The sequence below is a fragment of the Sinohyriopsis cumingii genome, chromosome 10, assembly GCF_028554795.1.
Source record: "Sinohyriopsis cumingii isolate HCF-2022 chromosome 10, ASM2855479v2, whole genome shotgun sequence".
Taxonomy (NCBI): Eukaryota; Metazoa; Mollusca; class Bivalvia; order Unionida; family Unionidae; genus Sinohyriopsis; species Sinohyriopsis cumingii.
In genome coordinates this window covers 102,210,473-102,230,075 of record NC_142970.1, presented here as the reverse complement: position 1 = coordinate 102,230,075, position 19,603 = coordinate 102,210,473, and the positions used below count along the sequence as shown (strand labels likewise).

The 19,603-nt window shown below is 33.7% G+C and overlaps 1 protein-coding gene across 1 annotated transcript in view; it reads left to right on the top strand.

The window, feature by feature from the left end:
* LOC149790735 (scavenger receptor cysteine-rich domain-containing protein DMBT1-like) overlaps positions 1-19,603 on the top strand; it is a 90,425-nt gene that overhangs the window by 44,438 nt on the left and 26,384 nt on the right. Inside the window, exons 14-16 of the mRNA XM_089973258.1 lie at positions 15,037-15,072; positions 16,159-16,306; positions 16,946-17,133. Coding sequence (XP_089829384.1) covers positions 15,037-15,072; positions 16,159-16,306; positions 16,946-17,133 — 372 coding nt within the window. The remainder of the gene's footprint in view (positions 1-15,036; positions 15,073-16,158; positions 16,307-16,945; positions 17,134-19,603) is intronic.

Here is a 19,603-nt window from a genome sequence, read left to right as displayed (position 1 = left end):
AAGAAATAATAGAATTAATATTCTAAGAAATCATTATATAATTAAAATTACAAATACACAACACTAACTTAATTATATAGACAGCACAACCCCAATGTGAACTCCAAGATTACGAAACGATAATCTAGCAAGTTCAGAGGGCGGTATATTTACAATATTAGATCTAAGGAGGGCACAACAACCCACACGTGAACTCCTAGATTGTCAAATATTTACAGTAAATACAATCTTAGTTCTAAGGAGGGCATGGTACATATAGTAGCATATTTACCATATATACAGTCTTAGTTCTAAGGAACACACAGTATATATATCAACATATTTACAGTATATATAATTTTATTTCTATTGACATCACAACATATAATGTTATCTAACTTAATTCTAATGACATTATATAACTTAATTCAAAGGGCGGGACAACACTAACGTATTCTATAACTTCACTTTAAGATGGACACAATACTTATATGGGCCTTCTTTATGTTCAACAGCTTTCTGCACACCCTCCCCCAAACCAACGCCGGGGACTGCAAAAGTGAATCCACCACTTGGTCACATGTTGGGAGGGTGTACTTACTTTTTTGAAGGGCGAGCAAGGAGGGAACACCAACGATAAAACGGGTCCTATGCTAGTGAAGCTAACCAATACTTAGAAAGCAATGGGCGTGGCGTTTTCGCCTTTTTTCTTCTTAATTGATATAGCATACAAAATCTAGAAGAAGCAAGAAACCTAACAGATTCAGAAATAAAAAGAGGAAAAGTTCGTTAGAAAACAACCAGAAAACATTATTCATCAGTAAATAACTTTTGATTTTTTGATACATTCTCTACCTTTATGCCTTGACTTAGTCCAATGACAGAGACATTGACGTTGTTGTTGTTGTTGTTTTTGTTGCTGTAGGGTTTAACGCCATTTTTCAACACACGATAGGCTATACATGGCGACCAGTATTAATGGTGGAGGAAGAACCCGGGAAAACCCGGGAAAGAACCACTGACCCACGAGAAGCTACTGGCAAGCTTTCTCACATACCCACATTGGCTGAATCCGAGACTCGAACCCACGCAGACAGGGGTGAGATGGCAGTGATCCGTAACGGACAGCGCTTTAGACCACTCGGCCACTCGGGGCCCCGACATTGACGTTGAATAGGTCTATCTTACAATATAGTAATTGACGTTGCATTTCTCTGTTTTACAACAGCGTTATATTCTGAAGTAAGATACCCTTGTTTGTATTTCTTTAAAAATATACCGACGTTTTATATTATTTGCAACACGTTGGGAAAAAAATTCCAATAACATAATAATTTAATTATAAGCGAATACTTTTGTAAAATACATGCGAGATAACTTTTTAGTCGCTCTATCTTTAACCCGACAGTGATATCTCTCTTCATTCAGAGTGTTTATATCAAACAATGCGAGATACTAAAATATTATGTTTTGCTTCTATTTCTTCGAAAGTATGATTTGCTAATATTATCTGCGACTCGTTCAACTAAAGGTATGCAAATATCAAAATATTTCAAAGCTGTATTCATTGATTGAAATATTATTTCTTCACAAGTCTCCACCTTCACATAGTTAATATTCCTCCTGTTAATTGTTGTGTGCATACCAGTTTCACCACATTTGCAATTTTGACTTTGTGTAATGGCAAGAAAATTACAGAAGGAATTATTTTACGGATCTGAATGAATGTAACCGATCACAAGATCGTCTTCGATTACACCTTGATAACGCTTGTAGATTAATTTATGAGAAAGATAATATTTCGTACCCCCGGCGCTGAACATGATATAACCAGTATTAGTGACAAAACGACTGGACTTTTTAGTCGACAGTTCCTAAGTACACCATCAAGAGATGCCTCATACTTTTTGATAATAGGATGTTTTCTCAAAGTTATTTTGCTCCATTTAGATAGTAATATTATTGGTCTTAATAAATCTATTGAATATCTGACGAGATAGACTTTAGTGTTTTTGTATCACCTTATCATTTACGAGGTTACTTTGTTATCAGAATATCGTTTCAGTTCCCTGTATTGCTTACCACAACATTGCACACACAACTGCGTTTCTCTTCTAAGCTCAACACCACACTTCAATCACGGTTTTTGCCCTAGACTTCCGCGACGCACGTTTTGTAGGTGAAGTCCACATAATTCGTTTACGCAGACTTTGTTACAGTGATTTGTTGAACCTATCATAAGCCATTGACAGTTTTTCTTTGTTTGAAGTATTATATATATAATTGTATTTCAGTTAAAATATGTATTTGTATTAATTATAATATGGAAGAGTTTGAGATAATATCTAAAATCGAACCTTCTAAATCTAGATTCGATCTTGACAGAATAACCCATGACTTGCGGAGGCGAGCCCTGGTTGATCCGGCGAAAACTCTGATTAAAAGTATTCATGACGCCAAGAAAGAATATCAAGAAAATGGCGCATCATATGTGTGGTCAATATTCAGAATCATGGGCAACACCAAATGTGTTATCGATGATACAATGAATGACCAACGAACATCAACGATTATACATTATCTTGACAATTAAATATGTTTCAGTAGAAGACAATTTAATGTAGAGGTAGATACCGCGGAAGACGATACTTGGATTATCCTTGACAAATATGGCTCTGCCCCTCTTCTCACTGAAAATGTAGTTGCGATAAATAAAAAATCCAAACCAGGAATGTTGACTAGTATTGATAAACCGTAGTATGAACGAGTGTATCCTGTGAATGCAGTTATTTATGCAATATATCCGATAGATGATAAACCTAGAGTTCATGATCTGAAAGCTGTGAAGTTTTCGAAAATAAATTGTGTAACAGAACGAGTTACAGAACACTTCACAAACGCGATACCTGGAAATAAACTAAACAAAATGGCCTGAATCAGTCAAGGTTAAAGGAGCTACAACAAATGATGTTGTAAGATAAAGGAACACTAAAATTCCCGGTAATGGTAAAAACAATAACAGGAGAAGTATTATACGAGTCAAAACATTTATGGAAAGGAGCTCCGATAAATATTATTGATCATAATCTGCTTGGACTTCTGCTATAACAATATTTCCACGAAATCAAACTGTTAAAGTCTATAACTGTGATATGTTTGATTTTATCAGAAATATCAGTAAAAATGATAATTTATACATGTGGTTGTTTCAAAGTTACGATGATGGAAACAATGATCATTTTGTACGGCCTAGTGGAGATATTTTTCTCCCTTTGAAGAAGTGAAAAACCTTGCATTGAAATATACCAATGACGATGCTGTACAATTGATGAGTAGTTGTTCCGTAAGTTTATGCTTATTAATCTCAGAAAGAAAATTCATGGAAACCAACGCGATACGAATTTCTTAAAGATGTCCAGTGCAGTTATATCGAATATGGACACGACAGATTCTAGAATAATAAATACGATTATAAACATATTAGATTGATATGGTTGCATGGTATCCTGGACGTTTGCTCGGAATGGGTGAATGTTTGAATATTTTACGATGATCCGGTCATCCAACACACGAAATGACCAGAATTGCAATAAACGGAATATTACCAGACTTTGACTTAACTGGAATCGTTTGTGTCGAATCATTTGAGCTTGCCAAAAATCTTCATCCGATTTGTTATTTCTGGTTTGCATACACTTTTCAGAAACTATGTGGGCACCAATTGTTTTATTGCGATATATGATTAATATAAAAAATATTATTGTTAATAGTAGGTGAAGCAGATCATATAGTTCGCAAAAACAAGTTTGGTTAACACAGTAAACAAAATATTCTGATATTAAAAATCCCGAAATAACTGGTTTTATGAATAAAATCGCAAGAGATCCTGGCAGAAAAATAATTGGTAAATTTACGCAAGGAGGATCATTTGATCATAAACGACATTGTACAAGATCAATTACAGATGATGCTGAACTCGATTTTATAATTACCGATACAACGGAGAGAACACATTTATAAATAGAAGTAATGTTTACGTATTGGAAGGATCTAAATTAGGTACAATTGTGAGCTATATTGATTTTGAGTCACCGCATTATACTCATTTAAGACTTCAATGTTCGTCAAGTCGGGTTCTAGGACGACATTATTTATATCCAATACGATGTTTTTCTCCAGGGACTATAGCCCATGTAACTCATGGTAATTTTCCCAATGAAGCAACGATACTACCACCAGACACTTTGTGTCAGGAGATAAATTTGTATTTGCTTGACCACATTTGACACACTTACCTATTATGTATTATATTTCTACAACATAAATATAATTGATTTCTCAGCGACACCAAAGCACGAGCCAGTAAAACATCATGCACCGGTACCAAATTGTATCAGAGCAAATATCATAGAACCATCTGGGTCTGGTAGGATGCAATTATTACTTAAGCTGAAATTGAGGTGGCTCAAGTTCGATAAGTTTTATTTAGTGACACCATCTATAGATGATCAGAGATGTTAAGATGTGCTTAAAGATTTTAATGAAAACGGAAAATGTGTGGACGAGAATGGTAATGATATTGTTGATTTTGTCACCAATATTGATGAAGCACCTTCTGTAAATGACCTCCATTTTTTAATAATCTCGTAGCATACGATGATGTGATGATGGCAAACAATCTAATCCAGCTCAGATATTTTATCGCGGCAGACAGAAAACACATACTTGATTTATTTTACTCAACGATATTCACAAATACCTAAAGCGACCATATATAACTAAAATATTTTAGTTGTGTTTAATGGAGTTGGCCCACATACTCTGCGAAACATTGATCAAACTTGTTGTTCATGGGATATAGATATAATTAAGTTCAAAAACGTCTTTTCAAAGGCTCAATCTACGCCACACGGATTTATCACTATAAATATGCATGATCCTCGGTCACGATATCGTGTATGTCTTGAACAATATTTGGTTAAGAAAATCATCAGTAGGGAGGGTGCAACCAACCATGTTTGTCCGAAACGTAAACAAAACACAAATGCAAATTTGAAGAAACAACCCACAAAAAATAAAGTAACAAAACGAGCTACCCCAGTTAGAGAAAATCTCGGTCGGTTAGAGGCTTCGGTTTGGCGCTATTGGCCCTGTATTCTTAATGCTTTTGTACGTAGCTTTATTTTCAAGAAGACTTCCTCCAAAATTGATCTGTTCACCCTCCCTGCTGCTAGGCATGTAACACTGTTTACTGAATATATTTATTCTGACTTAGTTATGGGGGGCACGTATGCTACGTAGCATATTTCGTTTTATTCCTTTTTTTAATTTAATCACCGTAATTCAGCTTTACATATACGGTAGAGGAATATCAGTTTTTAACTGGCCAAGTTTCTTTGGCGGAAATGGAGATGCGAGTTTGTTTGCAAAGAAAATTACACAGCATTCACAGTGAACATTAATGGGATTTAAGCTGGTGACAATTTGATTTTTGTTAAATGTTCGTTCTATAGCACTGTAGAAGGAGTTTTAAAAAATCTGAAATTTACGTGAATAAAATTTGATTTTAGCATTCTGTTTACTGAAGAAAAAACTGCCGTGTGATATAATTATATCATCTAGTGCCGGATTTAGACATGTCGAGGCCCTAATCTAAGGAAAATGTAGTGGCCCTATTTGGTGTAAAATAAATTTGAAAGGCCCCTTCAGAATGTGGGGCCCTAAGCTATAGCTTGCTTAGCTTATTAGCTTATTCCTAAATTAGGCACTGAGTTTGCCACTGCAACATTCACGTGTGATACAATATAATATGGTATTTGTAGATTGCATACATTATATATATATTTATATATAGTTTGGAGTTTATTTTTCTGAGAAATAAAAATGTACAAATACAATGTAATAATAGGGTGTTCTCTGAAAAACCGGGATATATTACGATATTATGAGATAAGTGTGTAAATACCCCAAAACAAGGGCGGTTTTTCTCCCCGTTTGAGAGTTATAAGGTATGAATTGTCTGGGCTTGATGAATCTCAATCAGGGCTTGTGAGTTTATTTAAGTCACCAGCCCGGAGCCGATGCCAATTTTTATTCTTTAGGCACCGACCATATATATATAATCTAATTAAGACTCTCTTGGTATGTGGCCTGACGTATAAGGCTTTAGTTTATGGTCGTTCAATTCACGGTTAGAATCGTTGGCTTGGATTTGAGCCACAACGTGAGCTCGAGTGATAGGTGATATGTCAAGTCATGTCCTCTTAAGTTCTTGTTTATTCTTGTGGAAATAGGATGATCGTTTTAGCAAGATTGCAAGATTGAAATTGACTAGATTGTGGACCACGTGGACCATTGCATATCTAGGGTGAGTTTTTCAGTTTCATAGAGCTAGCATATTCATTCAGATCTAAGACAGCCAAGTAGTAAGACACGCCACGGATCAAAGTGTTGAGGGGCGTTATAGGGAAATTTACTTCAAAGAAGGACTACACTTCCACTCGAGACATCATTTTAGACACTTCCTGCATTTGTCAGAAAAAGGGACATTGTATTCCATAAAATGCACAACGTCGAGAAAGGAGGGGCAGGGACCAATGTATATGTTATCATTGTCGGAAGAAAGGACAATGATCTTCAGAGTGATCTATCACAAAAAACAACAACCAACAAACAAGACGTGAAAGTGGATAGGTCTTCCTAAAGTTTAGAAGAAGAATCCATACCCGTCCTTAAAGATAGGAAAATAAGAAAGTGACGATGAGAAAAAACATGTTCCTTTGAAGTTATTCAAATGGAAACAATATTGAAGGGAGAAGACATATTTTGTTTGCTGATGTGATAAGAAATTTCGTTGTGATTTTCAAACGGTGAAAGAAAGCACAAGTATCTCATGGTCTCGATTTATAATAAGGACCTACACCGTCGCACTCACACACGACATCATTACAAAATCATGGGAAAAAGGATTTCAGTTTTACTTGATTGGGGATTCTTTGAGTAGACTATCATTTCCAAAGAGATGGTTGCACCTGTAAAAGACAGCTGGGTGATTTCGTTTAACAATATTATAAAGTGGACGTGATGAGCTTTACCTGCCATGTACCCTTGCCACGGCGAAGTCGTTCTTCATCACCTGACACTGTGGATTATTTGGTAGTGGTCGCTGCTGCTGATGGTATATCATGGGTAATGAGCGTAGAGGTAGCGATTACTGGGTCGGAATATTTGGCCAGGGAAAGTCTTTTTCTCTCAGGTCGAGTTAAAGAAATCTGATACATTTCTCTCAGATATACTAACCTTGCCACACTATTTAGTAGCACCGTCATCGTTTGACTTTCATCTTCCGTCTTCTTTCATTTGCCGCACTTTCTCTACTCTTCTTCCTCTCTCTTTCGTTTTCTCCTCTTCTTGCTGTTACTGCTGATTGACAAAACTTGTTCTACTTTTGTATTTTTGTACAAATTTCACTTTCATAATCCTATTATGATTGTAACCAAAAACATTATCCAATAAATAATGACACATTGAAATATAAATTACACAAGCTATCTAACAGCCGTTGTAAATTTATTTAATGTGCATACACATTTGAAAAGGATTATCTTTTCCTGTTTTTCTTGTCTATCATGTGTTCCGAGTTTGCTTCCAACTGTGTACTGCCTCCGTGATTCTTTGAAAGTCATAATTTACCTAACTGTAAAGAAATATATAGCTTTTGACAGTATGTAAATTATTTCATTTCCTCGTTTGCATTTTGGTTTGTTCTTCTAAGTGTGATTTTGAATTAAAAAAAATTGTCCATTATTAGAACGCAATTTGTTGTACTGCTTTCTTTCATGTAAGATCGCGATAAACTTGACAGCTGATTTACTCTATAATACCTATTACTGTACTCATCTCTCTCTCTCTTCATCACTATTATTGAACGTTTAAATTTGTTTTGGTTTTCAATACGTTAAGATAATTGTTAAGTTCATTTTTAACAATTTCTTCTTCGTTCATCAAAAATTTTGAAACTGATACTCATATTTGTCAAGTTTGTCTTGTTATGGTCTCAAATAAGAATTATTTCATATGTGTATCAATGATGCTATGATATCAAATAAACAGTTATTAGTTTTTAATTTGAGTAAGAGCATACACAATTATATAATTTCCAGAGAAAAATAATTATATGCATAATATACTTATTATTTCTCAAAAACCTTTAAGTATTAAGTTTAATAATTGAAAGCTATGTTTACTACACTGACAACACTTAATCTTGACATATATGTATACTTAATGCAGATGGTGCATTTGTGTAAGCAAATCCAACTTTATTATTCCCTCTATAAGCTTTGCAAGTTAAAAGTCTTAGGTCGCCATTTATTCAAACATTGTTGGTCTATTCATAATCATTTGGATACAAATTGGTAATAATCTGAAGCTATTTCTAATTCGTAATGTTCTTGCCAACGAGTATCAATTTTGCTCAAAAATTTCTGATTGGCTATGTTAGAAATGGAAATATGTTGTGAAATAGTGTCATCATCAGCCATCACGAAATCGCTGTTTTTAACATAATCTATTTAATTATATAATGATGTGATTCAATGAAGCTTAGCGCTGTACTTGTTCATTGTGTTAATGACTGTTGCATGAATTACAGTATTATTTCGATTTGAATTGTGTATACAATAACATACCTATATTCTCTCTTTTCATGTCATAAATATACTAACAACTAAATTAATAACTGATTTGAAAATCACCTTCTTGCAAATTCGAAAAATTAAATTTATATTTATGATTTATAATCTCGCCTATTTATATCAAATGTTTCAATCGATTGCCAGATAAGACATATATGTGCACAAACTTCGATTAAACTATTTTCTTCCTTTTGTAAATTATAGTCATGTTAGCTATATTATTATATCAACGTGGCTTGGCAATCAATCAGCCCATTTTTTAGCTTTATTTTGAGTAAAATAATTCCACATCCTGTTTTTTAAGTGTCTATAAAAAGCATACTACTTAGCATCATATTTGTCTGAGTGCATGAAAGAAAATTCAGTAATTTCTTTCTGCAATAATTTTCATTGAACGTGCTGTTATCGAAAGCTTTAGATAGCTTCTACTCTATATATTCTAATTTGTACTGATTTGACCTTTATATAAACGCATCGTTCACGTTGTCGATCCTTTCTACTATCACTTCGTTAGGTCAGCGATACTTTGAAAAGATACATTTTACTGTTCGAACGTGTTTAAATACATTTGTGTATCTTGTAAGTGATTGCACATATACGTACACATACATACATACAGACATACAGACAGGCAGACAGACAGATACGTACGTACGTACATACATACATACATATATGCATACATACATACATACATACATACATACATACATACATACATACATACCTACATACATACATACATACATACATACATACATACATACATATATGGGTGAATTCGTTATTGCATTGTTCATCATACGGTAAGTGTATTCATCAATTCAAATATACTTTTATAAGCCATGACTGTAGCTTGTCATATGTGTATGACTGCATGCACTGTGTCACCTAAACATTGCTAGTTGGGCTAACAACATATGTTTCCGATATCTTGCTTGGCACTAATTTAACCTGTACGGAATTTTAACCTTGTACCATGTTCAATTATTATCATCACGTCTTGTGGGCTTGACAATTTAAGCATCGTTCATATTTGTTGTAGTAAACACTCCGCTTTATCAATTATTATCTCTATACTGGCATTAACAACAATAATCTCCGTCTGCTACCACTGGATTTCTGTTCTTCTGAAAACACTCGATTGAGTTTTAAATAAGACTTCAATTATGAAGAAACGTCAATTCTACGGGATTACAGCGGTATTTTTGGCATTATTATCTGGTAATACCATTATTTATCACATATTTTGCATGGAAGTTTAGGTATATCATAATACATCCAACAGATGAAGACGTTTTTGTCAGATATTAATACTAGGAGACCGTTAGATAGCTTAAAATATATTACAATATATGTACAACAAATACTTAAAAAGCCAATCATGTGCAAACAATACAATTATTTTCTTTGTAATAATTTATTATACTGGACTGCATTTCTACCACGGGATTACTTGTAACTTTGTCATATCTGTAAATAGGCAAGTAATACAAATTGAAACTATCTTTCAAGCCATTGACTAATTTTGTAGCATGGTTCATTACGGCAAAAAAAAGAACTACATAAAATTAAATTTCGCTTTCCATATTCTCAGCGGATTTGAAAAAATAAAGGATTATATCTGTAATTTTAATCGGATTATGGCAATGTATTTCTTATTTAGTCAATCCAATCACTAAGAAAGGTAACACACTCATAAATTACTTTCTGGTGATTAAAACATGTTTATATTTAGATACAAATGCATCCATGCAAATTTCATTCAACAATAAATAAGTTGTGATATTTCTCCGGGCGAAAGTTTGGTTTTAGTGAGTATTCTTTGCTTGGCTTTTGCTCAGTGTATATTTCGAGAAGAAATTATTAAACAATGGAGAAGAAATGCTCAGCTATGGTACTGGCATTACAACATTTTGAAGTTTGCATTAGTTCAGCTTCCTCTTCGCTTAATATCCTTAATGACAACAACCCTCTTAAGTTCATCGGCAAGATAAAACTTGAAAATCAAAGACAACTAAGGTCGATGATCTTGTTACAGTGATATGATATTGACATCAGACACTTCAATGAAAAATATAATTTAATAGACACTTACAAATAAACTTGTAATTGACAAGCCTTGTTTGGATCAGAAATGTGATCCAATTGCAAAAGATTTCCCTGATTTTTACAGCTTTTACCAGCGCTAGGGTAATGAGAGCTCTTTAGAATGATCTTGATAAGGAAAGTAATCCTTTATCTGACGCATGTATTGGTCAGGCTTTTGATGAGGTCACTTTCAGGCCTTGTTTGGATCAATCAAAATGTATCGATCACAGTGATTCTATTTTATATATTCATTATTTTTGTTCTAATCATGGTACAAACGATAATGACTTGTCGTCGAACAGGACACAAATCCTGAGATTTCCTGTTTCTTTCAATAGGAACAACTTACACTTGCCCATGAAACTCCTTTGGTTGGTCATTGAGGTTTTAATAAGACTGATGACATGACCGTGACTCACTTGTATTAATCAAGGTCACAACTGATGTTTGTAAATATTGTGCAACGTGCCATACTTGTCAAATGTTATGAAAACCGAATCAGAAGAGATCTAAGGCTCATCTGCAACCTATTCCAGCGTTAGACGAACCATTTAGCAGAATTATGGCAGATTGTGTTCATCCCTTAACTAAGACCAAGTCAGGTAAACAATACCTGTTGAACATTATTTGTGCGTCAACAATGTTTCCAGAGGCAATTCCCTTGAGGAATATTAAACCTAAAACAATAGTAAAATCTTGCATAAAGTGTTTTACTCAATTTGGGCATCCCAACTCTGTCCAATCTGATCAGGCTCAAAATGTATGTCTGGAACTTCCCAGCAACTTATGTACGGATTAGGCATCCAACAATTCATATATTCCGCCCTGAGATCCAAGGGGCATTATAAATATTTCATCAGACTTTGGAAAATATGATTCGATCATATTGATTTAATATGGATAAAGATTGGAATGAAGGCATTCATCTACTATTGTTTCCTGTTAGGGAATCAGTTCAAGAATGTTTAGTCTTCAGTTCCTTTGAACTTGTTTGAAGTTGTTGAAAGATAAACTTTTTAATGAAGATACTGAAATTAATTTTCTTGATTATGTTTTCATTTTTATGTATAAGTTGTCAAAGGCCTGTGAGGTGCAAGAGCAAATCTGCACTATACTCAGTCAAAAATGAAATTAAGATATGATAAAAACCCACAGGAACGGAGTTTTCAGCCTGGTGAAAGAGTTATGGCTTGCTCGCCAACACCATACAACGCTCTTCATGGTCAAGCATTATGGTCCTGAAAATGTTGACAGGAAAATAAATTATTTAAAATACATCATAAACACTCCTGAGAGGCAAAATCAAAAACATCTTTGCCACATAAATATGTTAAAGAAGTATCTTGAACGAGATAGCCAGGTTCAGCTTGCAATTAATTTAGTTGTACCTGTCATATTCAGTGAATATTTAAGGGAAGGAATATCATCGGATTCTAATGACTTTGGAATAACATATCTTCGGAATTCAAAATTATGAATGATGTGGATAAGAAATAAGAAATGTTCACATTTGCAACAGCAAGAAATAAATAAACTTAAACAGTTCTTGATTGAATATGAGCACTTATATATATATATATATATATATATATATATATATATATATATATATATATATATATATATATATATATATATATATATATATATATATATATATATATATATATATATATATATATATATATATATATATATATATATATATATATTGTAAATTGCAAACTTGTGAAACACCACCCGTATTGAACCAACCCTCTCGGACAGGAATACATGTTAATATAAATTCCGTATATACTGGATTGTGATTTTATACAGCCCAGTAAAAGTGACTGGAGTGTATACTTATTCCAAAACCAGAAAAAACTTTCCGCATGTGTAGTGATTTTATGAAGGTGAACAGTATGACAAAAACAGATGCATTACTACAATTAAGAATCAATGACTGTAGTGATACAATCGAAAATACCAATTATGTCACCAAATTTGACCATCTGAAAGGATTTTGGCAAATTCAACTAACAGAAAGGGCTAAGAAAATTTCGGCAGTCGTTTCCGCAGATGGAATTTATCAATATAAATTGATTCCGTTTGAGATAAAATGTCAGACAAGTACTTGTCATCGTTTAGTGAATAAGACCGTCTCTGGTCTAGATAATAAGTAAAATAATAAAATAAAATAGAGACAAACAGTCATACATATAATTATATTGTTATAAATGATATACAATATATCAATTTAAATTATACAATTTTATATAGTGCATTAGCATTAAGTCCATTAGGATACAGAGTATCTAACTTATGAATCCAATACGTTTCTTTTATGAGTATTTATGAGTATTTATGTCACCATGCACAATATTTATTGGCATGAAAGAAAAATCAAGTAGAGAGTGATTATTGGTGTTAAAGTGTGTTGAAACATTAGAGGAAAACTGAGGATCTCTATAATTTTTTATATGAAAGTGATGTATATTCATTCTCTTAGAAACAAGTTGTAGTGTTTGTCCAACATATTGCTTGCTACATTTTTGTATTTTCTGTCTGTTTAGTTCTGATTAAAAAATCTTGCAAATTCTTGGGTCTTCTATAAGCGAGAATTGGTTTAATTTTGCAAAGTGATTTGAAGCTAGTTTTATTGGATAAATTTAGGAGACTATAATATTTTTTAATTATACGACCTATATTAGGTAATGAAGGATTATATGGTATTGTGAAAGGAATTACATCTCTCTCTCTCTATTTTACATTCTGCTGTGTTTAAAGCCTCATGTTGAGTAAGATTATGGGGTTTGTTCAGTGCAGAATCAATTATGTATGCAGGATAATTTCTATTTTGGAAATAAGTTTGTAATTTATTCAAAGAATTTTGTAATTGACAATCATCTGAAATAATGCGTCGGTATCTTTTGACCTGGCTATATGATATACCGTTTTTACATGACAGTTAATATGTGGATACGGTAGACTGGAAGGTGGTCTGGGTGTACGTGACTTTACACATGCCTCTATTTCGGAATTCTGTTTTTTTTCCGGAATTGCACATTATTCAGATATAATAGTGATGTATTGATAAATAATTCTTGTTGGGCCTTTAAACAACGCGGCTTAAATGTGTTGTTTGTTTCTGTCGTGGCCAGTTGGAGTTAAATTTTTATTTTTCTTCAAATTATTTGGATTTTAAGATAATTTTTCCTCTGGAAAAATGTAAGTGCTCATACAGAATTCATGGACAAAGACACTTATTTGAATTGTATTCGTAATTCAAACACAGGAAAATATTTTTTGTGGACTAACAAAGAGATATTGCCACGTCGATATTATACCGGCTACATCATATATCATCGCCATTCATTTTGGGTTTTCCTTGGGACTCGAACACAAATTCATTAGAACATTTTCTTACTAGCGCCTCTAATTTTTAATTCTTGTTTTATCTTTGGACTTTTTTAGGACTTGATTCTCAAAACCATAATTTATTTTTTCAATTTTTACCTTGTTTTTCTAGGGAAATTATTTATTTGTTAAAGACGTAACAATAGGATGAATAGACTGGGAAAAGACCTGAAACGTGTATTTTGTTTGCAAAGAGCACTATCTGAGCGACATCGTGTAGGAGTAGGTATGTTTGGTGTAAGATTGAAAAATCACCGAGTTAATATATCTAGGATGCTTACAGTAGCAGGGTTATTTATGACGTACACATTAAAAAAGAATTGAACAGCTGTGGCCATTAACAAAATTTTCATGTGTGCTTTGGTGGAAATGTGCATTGGAACGACCGCCTAATTATTCTTAATTCGCCAATGTCATTTAGTCTTTGCAAACATTGTAAAGTAGAACGTATTGTGAGTTCAAGTCGGTTTAGTATGCATTACTAGGAAGCCTTCTAACTTTCGAAATACTTATTCATTCCAGACATGTTAATATGGTGGAAAGATACATGTTTTCGCTTTTATTGACTGAGAGGATGGTATAGAGAAGTTTATAAATTTCAGTTTGTCACACTTTCTGGTGAAGAGTTTTCTTTAAACATATGTGTGTATATGTGTGTTCGTGTATTGTCTTGCAAATGTATACATTGCTAAGAACATATGAGATATATACGTGTACGTGTGTATAGATGTGCCTACAGGTCCTCTTTCATAAAACTAAATCGACATTTTAAAGATAAAAGCTTGGTTTTCCAGATTATTTGATAGTGAAAGCAGAGAATACACTGAATATAAACAATATAATTTTCACACAGTAAAACTTTCTTTTACAGTGGTATTGATATCACACAAATCAGAGGCGCAGACACGTACGTATTAACTAAACAGAATCAACAGATATATCTAATCCCATACATGTCTCACGGCATTTTGTGTGCAGGAAGATATTTCTAAATGTATGTTGTTGCATATGGATAGTGACGTGAAAGAGAAAACATTATATAAATAATATTTCTGATCTGTGGATTTTTTCTGAATCAAGTTAGCATTTAACAATCTGTAGTCGTGGATGCAAAACGGTTAAGAGACATGGCTAAAGTTATTGACTGAATTGCTACAATCAGTTATAATTCTAAGTATAGGACAGGAAAGTGACACAAATGCTAGTCACTTAATAATCACACTAAGTCAATTGTAACCATTAAAAACTGGACTGATGTAGATTGAAAACAAAGTGACTACATGGCTGTAGCGCAGCTGATGACAATGACAAAAACATTTGCCTTTTGGTACAAAGGTTACACTCAGTAGACACAATGTTAGGTGGCAAGTTAGTTTACGTTGTTCTTTAAAGGAAAGTATGTTTCAAACTAGCGATGCCGAGTTTGAGAACTGCATAGTGTCATACATATAAAGGTACATATATATAAAGAGATGTATTTCTCTGAAGCTTAAATTTACTTTGCATTGACGAAACCATTTTGTTTATCTTACTATGTTTAGACTGCATCTACGTTTACATATGTTTGATAGTATATATATGCATGTGTGTGGGTGTGTGCTCTCTTAGATTAAAAAAATGTTTTGAAATCCATGTTTGTGCTGAGAAATCCATGAATCATGACTGTCACTGATGTACTACGTTCCGCTCCCGTACTCTTTGATACAATCGTAAAGAAGCATAACACAGGATACATAGAGATATGCGCTATTTGATCTGTATATAGCACTTTTACGCGTAATCGTAGTTCGAGGATTACGAAAGAATTACAAAGGATAACCAGAATTAGAAGCCTTTTGCTCTGTATATAGCATTTTACCGACCACTCGTTGCTCCAAGCATAAAAAACATTTCAAAGGATAAACACGTTAATCAGCTCTTCACTTATATAAATACATAACGACTGATTGGTCCACAAGCCTAGGCATAATCATATATTAATTCACGGTTACAGCCCCTACACTGGCTGCACGTCTTGTTCATGGTACAAGCAACCAAGGGATTCTAGAAGTCCACTTCAATGGCACATGGGGAAGAGTCTGCGATGATCACTTTGCTAATAAAGAATCGGACGTTGCCTGTAGGATGCTTGGATTTGCAAGGTAACAATTGCTTATATATAGATGTATAATTTAAAGGGATTGAGGCTTGCTGAATTTCAAAAAAAATCAGCAAAAATCAAAAGTGAAAAAATTATACTCTCAAATTTTCATAGATTTTTGCCCGTATCTTGCTACGATGGTCCAGAGAGAGATCAGCTGTCTAATTAATTACAAATTCTTATTTTGTGACAAAAATGATTGTCGCGGAGAGTTGATTAATCACTCGTTTGATATTATATTGACTGCCCAACCCCACATATGCACTGTTGCCATTCGTGAACAGAAACGGAAAGGTTTTACTAGCTATACATACATTCGAAGATTGCCTCTATTTTGGCCTACTCTGCTCGTTTGTTATTTTCAATATTTTGAACTTTAACAAATCATCACATGCCCTCGATGCTGTACAAGCAATATAGTTAACGGCGTGGCAGTTTCGAAGAAGGCTTAAATATGAGTACTCAAGTACATATTATATCTTTTTGAGTTAGAGAGCTCATTTGATCTAGGCTTTTGCTGCATTCATTTACCAAATATATTTCATACTTCCTACAGACTGGGGATAAAGTATACATGTAGTTTGTGTATGTTGATCGTTTATTGTTGATTCATTTTTGTATCATTGTTATACAATTTTAGTAACCGATCCATATTTTTGCCTGCTGACTTATTTTCTACAACCGGACTGTCATTACCCATCATTATGGACGACGTAATCTGTAGCGGAAGCGAATCAACGCTTGCCCTATGCACTCATAGGCCGTTCTTCCAACATAACTGTCATCATACCGAAGATGTTGCTTTGTTTTGTGACGTACCAGAGACTGGTGAGTATTTTCATTTATCTCGCCCATCATATGCTAAGGATATACATGGTCAAGACGATCTGTACGATGCCATTCACACTGCGTCATCGATTTATATTGCAATAGATCGGATGGCAAATGATGCATTAAATGTCTTGAAAGATAACCTTACATTGAATACGAACATCAATAGTAACACCATCCACTGGGTCTAAGATGACCTAGCAAACCCCATCTCTGAGGCGAGAATATCCCTTTCTTAGACTTCCCTCTCCTGCTCTCATACGAGAAGTTTAGTATATCAAACCACGTCAGACATTCTGGAAAATGTTGCCGCAAAAGAAGAAATATAAAGGAAAAAAATCAAATACAGCTTGAACATGTATCGAACCAATTTCCACATATATTGTGTTTGATGAAGTTATGGTAAATTATTAAATATCAACAAGTAACCAACATCACTGAAATGTATGATTGAAATGAAATCAAACAAAGAAATTATTTGTTCCATATTAAGCATATATTGTCATTTCGGTATCTCGAAATGCTAAAAGATATCTGTGTTGCTTCGGTCGTGTAAATACATGATTTCCCGTTATGTTATATGAAACTTGAATTAGGATGACAGTAAAGAAGCAGTAATACTGTGTACTGGAACAATAAATTGTATCAGCATTATCGTGAACTCCTGGAAGTAGTTTTGAGCTGAGACGTACGATTCGCGACCATTTGCTACTTTACAAAATTATAATCCCTGTACGTACTGGTCAACAATGTCGAAAAATGCCGGTGTATTTTATCTTGCATTGGTGTATTGTTAAATAGTTTAAAATAAATCATATACTTTTATTTATTTCAATGGAGTATTTCATCTCAAACCTACCATCCTAGTGTGTAATACCATCTAACTGAAGAGTCTGTGCCTGTTTTTTTCCTTTCTGCTAACGTGTCTGATGAAGAAAGAAGCTTACAGTTGATCATGCATATTCCAAGATTCGTGACTAGCAATAAAACGTTAAATTTGTATCTTGGCTTCTCTTGAGAAAACATTTTGCATTACAGAGCATGTATACAGGGTTTCGTTTCACGCGTTTAAAAAAAAACGCTGTCGTAGCTCATTTGAGTTTACATCGCTAAGCTATATAGTAATATTTTTTTTATAAATTGAACATGATGATACAAATTCCTTGTGCGATCAATGAACCGTTTGCAGTTGTTTGATAATAACTCATTTTGTATAAATGTTAGAATACAAATCGCAAATTACTGTGCTTTGAACGAACATAGCACCAGAAAGCACAGTTTACTACCAAACTGACAGCTCTATATTCAGCAGATCTATCACATCTTTTGCTGACTCATTTAAACTTTATAAAAGGTCATGCTGTTTAACACGTTTGTGTTTCAACTTTATCAAAATCAGAAGAAATGTCGATGACAAAGAGAACATATTAAATTGTAGATTACTATCTGTGCAATAGTTGTACGTGCCAAACAAAAGCAGCATGACGGATGATCTAACGAAATCTGCATCTTGCGATCTCGTCACTGTCATTTTGAATCATTAAAAGACATGTATTGAAAACAAGACAATAATCAGTATATGATGCTTATAAATGTTCCTTAAATATCTAATATAGCGTTCGAGGTATCTCATTTGATAACCTATACTTATAAATCTGCGGCTGTGCAAATGATCAAACTGTATTCTTTTTCACAAGTAAAAGCAGTAATAGTTGTTTTATTTTTCTTAATCCTAAGATATGAACGTTTTTCCCTTGTGGTTTGTATCCTAAGGTTAATCAAATGTGACAGACAATATCATTTAAAATAAAAACCGGAAATATATTAATGAAATGATCCAAAACAAAACGATAACATGTTTTTATTATTACATTACCATGAAATATTAACTACAGGATTGTGTGAAATTTGTAACTCATTGTCAAGGATGGAAGCAAATTCTTACATTTCATGCTGCTTACGTCCTGATGGACTTCTGCATCAAACATATTCCATATTCTATGCGTTTCCTATTATCTGGTTAAATTGCGTGCTTGGATAGGATTAATCGAGAGCGTTCATTGTACGTTATGTTGATGTCATGATATTTTGATGTTATGAATATGACATAACCTAAATTAATGCTGCCACATTGGTAATGCGAGGAAATCACAGTCTCTATACAACACTGGTATTGGTCTTAATACAATAAATACTTCTATATTAATAGTACTTCTTGAACCCATTGTCACTAATACACAAAATGCATCATGACACGTTGGACACCAATGATTCGACGAGAACATACACAACCTAGTCCAGCCAATGTATACCGGAAATGACCTGGAGATGTACACAACTAAACCTAGTAATACATGAGCCAGAAACCTTACGCGTGCTTTGGTAACAATTACCATAACACAAGCTATGTATGAGGACACAGGAAAAGACCTGAACAAATATTCAAATAATTTTTCAGTTACAAACG